The sequence below is a fragment of the Drosophila mauritiana genome, chromosome 2L (assembly GCF_004382145.1).
Source record: "Drosophila mauritiana strain mau12 chromosome 2L, ASM438214v1, whole genome shotgun sequence".
Classification (NCBI taxonomy): Eukaryota; Metazoa; Arthropoda; class Insecta; order Diptera; family Drosophilidae; genus Drosophila; species Drosophila mauritiana.
The window spans coordinates 18,829,325-18,833,243 of record NC_046667.1 but is presented as its reverse complement, the minus strand read 5'-3'; the positions used below and the strand labels follow the sequence as shown (position 1 = coordinate 18,833,243).

At 45.5% G+C, this 3,919-nt stretch overlaps 2 protein-coding genes across 2 annotated transcripts; one reads left to right on the top strand and one right to left on the bottom strand.

Annotated features, from left to right (window-relative positions):
• Window positions 1-331: 331 nt before the first annotated feature.
• LOC117143871 lies at window positions 332-1,623 on the bottom strand. Its single transcript, XM_033308752.1, has 4 exons — window positions 1,428-1,623; window positions 915-1,369; window positions 574-861; window positions 332-519 (listed from the first exon to the last, which is right to left on the bottom strand). The coding sequence occupies exons 1-4, from the start codon at window positions 1,538-1,540 to the stop codon at window positions 380-382; spliced, it is 996 nt and encodes a 331-aa protein (XP_033164643.1). The 5' UTR covers window positions 1,541-1,623; the 3' UTR covers window positions 332-379.
• A 401-nt stretch (window positions 1,624-2,024) lies between these two features.
• On the top strand, window positions 2,025-3,524 carry LOC117141772. The gene is made up of 4 exons (XM_033305406.1): window positions 2,025-2,302; window positions 2,433-2,887; window positions 2,946-3,233; window positions 3,289-3,524. The coding sequence occupies exons 1-4, from the start codon at window positions 2,190-2,192 to the stop codon at window positions 3,438-3,440; spliced, it is 1,008 nt and encodes a 335-aa protein (XP_033161297.1). The 5' UTR covers window positions 2,025-2,189; the 3' UTR covers window positions 3,441-3,524.
• The last annotated feature ends 395 nt before the right edge of the window (window positions 3,525-3,919 follow it).

Genomic DNA, 3,919 nt, shown 5'->3' with positions numbered 1-3,919 from the left:
TTTTTTTTTTTTTTTTGGGGGGCTGGCAAGGTTTTGGGGTTAGACAAATGTTATGGGTGCCATAAAGCTGAAGGTGGAGCGCCCATTTAAGTTCTTAGGGATGGGAGTAAATCTGAGAGGATGTAAGGATTTTCGGTTCAAACAAAAAGCCTAAACAGTTTGGAGCTCATAAATCAAGGCTTACGATTTGCTTGTTACATTTATTTCTTCTCTACAACCCTTCTAATATCTGATATGTGCGAATTTTTCAAAGTATTTGAAGTAAAAATAACCCAAACGGAAATTAGTAAAAGCCATTTGAACTTCGTTCCATTACTTAAAGGATTCAAAATTATTTATTTATTTATTCATGCTCCTTGAAAAATAATATATATTCCGGCTAGCACATACGCCCAGCGCCGACCTTATCGCCCTTATTGGACTCCAATTCCTGGAGGACCGATGAAAGAAGACTCATTTCGCGCATGATGAAGCTCATGATTTTATCGATCTCATAGCTGTGGTAGCTGGGAACAATGTCTGCGGGTGTGGAGTTGGTACATTATCTAAAGTCAAAGGCTTTCAAGGACATACCTCGACGCTTGCAGAGCATGCGGTACAGGATCTGAATGCCGTCGAACATGCGCTCCTTGTCCAGGTTGTAGAGCGACGTGGTGTCCTTGCAAGCACTTAGTATCTTTTCCCACTTGAGGCAAGTGGAACGCGAGCTGACATAGGAGCGATCCAAACGGGCCAGATCGTTTTTGAGGCCCAAAACTGTCAAGGCCGCATCGCTGGTGATCTGAACCATTCGCTGGCGCATCTCCTCGATCTCGTTGAGCTTCTGGCTCTCCAGCTTATTGATCTCCACCTGGGCCAGCACTGCACAAGAAACAACATTACAATGGATATTACAGGAGGTGTGGAGAACCCACTCAGAGCGTCACATCGATCAATGCAGTCCTTCGATGAGATGAAGATGTCCGACACCTTGACCACCTCCTCCAGGACCCTCTCGTAAGGCTGAAACTGGGCCACCGTGGCCTTGAGCGCATTGCGAAAGGTGCTCAGCTCGGCAATGGAGGTCTTGAACTCGTCTATCTCCTTGGTGACCTCCGCGTGGAGAACGGTCTCCTCGCGAATCGACTTATCCGCACTGCGCTTCTTGTCCGCACAATCCTTGATGAATCCATTCACCTCGACGAAGCGTTTTCGCAGGCGCTCCTGAATCTTGTACATCTTGCGAATGCGCTGCACATTCAATGCGGCTTGCCGCTTGGCATCTTTGAGGAGCTGGACCTGAACCTGTTTCATGGCGTCATACTCCCGGAGATTGGCTATGTACAGCATCTCGATGTTATCCCCGGCAGAATCCCAATTGGGTGGTTTTCTAGACCATCCAAGTTAGGTTAATGGTTGACTCTTACAAATTTGCACTCTTAGCTTACACGAAGAATTGATCCTGCTGGCGAGAGACGCGATAGTCATCGATGGCGACCTCTGGATTGAGGTCCAGGTCGCCGATCACATCGGTCTTAATGGTGGGCTTACGTCGCGGCATCTTGTCCTATTAAAATATAATCTTTTAAAATATATTGATATGTGGGAATATCTATTGGAGAACGATGTGTGATGAGTAGTTCTACATGTACATGGGCAGACAGCACAATCAAGGATATAGTATTAAACAATTTTTGGGTTTAGTAAAATATAATTCTAAATTCACATATTTATGCAATTGCTGACGTCTCCTTCATAAGTACGACCAGTCGGTTAATCAAGTAAAAACAATTGAAAAATTGTCATAGTTCCACGATTTTTGCTTATAAATTAATCATTATCAAGAGTATAGAAGATTCGGTTCGCCGAAGAAGTTTCCAATTTTGTTTTTTCGAAAGGAACCAAAATGTGCAGTTACCATGACACAGAACTGGTTGCACCTTCTCAACCATTGCCACGGTAATACGAGAACCTCCTGGCAACCAAGTGTTTTTATGTGTCACCCAAATAAAAATCATGTTCCAAGTAGGTCTTGTTAATTATTATTACAAAACAATAACACACTCTGAAAAGTAAGCACACAGCACACACACACCAACTACTACAAAACGCACAATCCGCGCTGTATCGCGGTAACCAAAGCAAAAAAAATATAAAAAAAATAACAAAAACGTACACTTGAGCTTTTACTTTCGGCAAAGGGATCCAAGATGCCCCGCGTGAAGCCCACAAAGAAACTCGATGTCCTGGGAAATCTGGACCTGCGGCCGGAGGATGCCGTGGGGGACTATATCAGCTCTAAACAGCAGAACAAATTCTTCGTGTAAGTAGTAAATCCCACACTGAAAAAAGGCTGAAAGAGAAGTACCCACTCTTAGAAATTTCCTGGTAGTGCAGAATAAGGATGTTTCTATTTGGTATCAATTATTTGACCTATTCGTACATTCCTTTAGAATTCCACCCAACTCGGACTCCGCCGGCGACTCCATCGAACTGATATATGTGAACAATCTCCGCGAGCACGAAGCCATGCTCAAGCTGCAGGAGGAGATGCTGACCAGTGCCAAGCGGCAGACCAAGCTGAACTCCGCCCGGGTGAGGAACATGTACAAGATCCAGGAGCGGCTGAGGCGACGCTTCATCGAGGTGAACAGCTTCATCAAGGACTGTGCGGACAAGAAGAGAGTGGCCGAGAAGACCGCCCAAGCGGAGACGCTCAACCACAAGGAGCTCGGCGAGGGCATTGAGAGCTTCAAGGACTCGATCGGCGAACTCAAGGCCTTTCGGGAGGCTCTCAAGGCCACCGTGCAGGAGTTCCAGCCCTACGAGAAGGTGCTCGACGAGGTGGTGAAGGTATCCGACATATTCGTGTCGCCAAAGGACTGCACCGATCGCTGTGATGCGCTGAGTGAGCATTGCAAAGGTATAAAAATGAAATTAGATTATTAATCTATTTTGTTCTACAGTGCTGGCTCAAGTGGAGATCAACAAGTTGGAGCATCAAAAGCTCCAGGACATCGAGAGCATGCGGCAGCGTATGGTGCAGATCACAAATGATGCGGCTCTAACTGTGCTGGGTCTAAAGAACGATCTGGCCAAACTGGAACGATCCTACAACGAGTCCAGGGTCCAGTGCCTCAGGTGGGAGAAGATCCTGGCCAAGACCAAGGACGCCATCAACAACTGCTACATGGACAAGGAGCGCACAATAGATGCGATTACCAACCTTCACCGAATCCTTCTACGGCGAAGAGGTTAGTCTAAAAATCTTGCTAATTATTAATAAATTTATTAATTTTATTATTTTAGATGTACATTCCTTCCCTGCTCGCGGCGACTTGGACAAGGTGTTGGATTCCATCATGGGCGAAGTGGAAATATTAACTGGCGTTGTAAAGGAAATCGAATCATCTGATCCCTCCATAAAGCACGAGGAAGCCAGAGATAAATCGCTGTGCTAATTGGACATGAAAATTTAAAGTCTTTATAAGGAAGACTAGGCACACCTCACAACTATTACAACTATAAAAGCTTATTAAAAGCAAAACTCTTAAAACGTTTGTTTGTTTTAAAGGAACCCCTCTTCCTGGACTTCTATAGAAAGGAGTGCCTTGTGTGATGGTTCGTTGCTCTTGGCCTGCAGTTCGTAGCAATTGTTAATTGTGCTGAGCTCTGCATTCGGTTGTTAATGCCACTTTCTAATTGCTTTTACCTCATAAATCTTCTCCGCTGCTCCTCAATGCCCCCAATGTCCAAGTGGGGGGTCCGAAGTGGGGTCCTGGAGCGGCTTTCGTCGCGTCCTGCTCTGCAGTCATCATAAGTCACCGAATTGTCGGGCACTCAAGACAAATGTGACACTGGCTTATTTAATTAGAGATCTGCAGGCGGGATGGAAGGCCAGTACTTAAGCTCCGGAGTCTGTGCATCAACTGGACGACAT

Bases quoted from the DNA above. Each gene is read 5' to 3' on its own strand.
- LOC117141772 (XM_033305406.1), top strand. From the start codon at position 2,190: ATGCCCCGCGTGAAGCCCACAAAGAAACTCGATGTCCTGGGAAATCTG. The intron at 2,888-2,945 runs GTGAGCATTGCA...TTTGTTCTACAG, and splicing joins CGATCGCTGTGATGCGCTGA to TGCTGGCTCAAGTGGAGATC. The intron at 3,234-3,288 runs GTTAGTCTAAAA...TTATTATTTTAG, and splicing joins AATCCTTCTACGGCGAAGAG to ATGTACATTCCTTCCCTGCT.
- LOC117143871 (XM_033308752.1), bottom strand. From the start codon at position 1,540: ATGCCGCGACGTAAGCCCACCATTAAGACCGATGTGATCGGCGACCTG. The intron at 862-914 runs GTGGGTTCTCCA...TTTCTTGTGCAG, and splicing joins TGATCGATGTGACGCTCTGA to TGCTGGCCCAGGTGGAGATC. The intron at 520-573 runs GTATGTCCTTGA...CCACACCCGCAG, and splicing joins CATGCTCTGCAAGCGTCGAG to ACATTGTTCCCAGCTACCAC.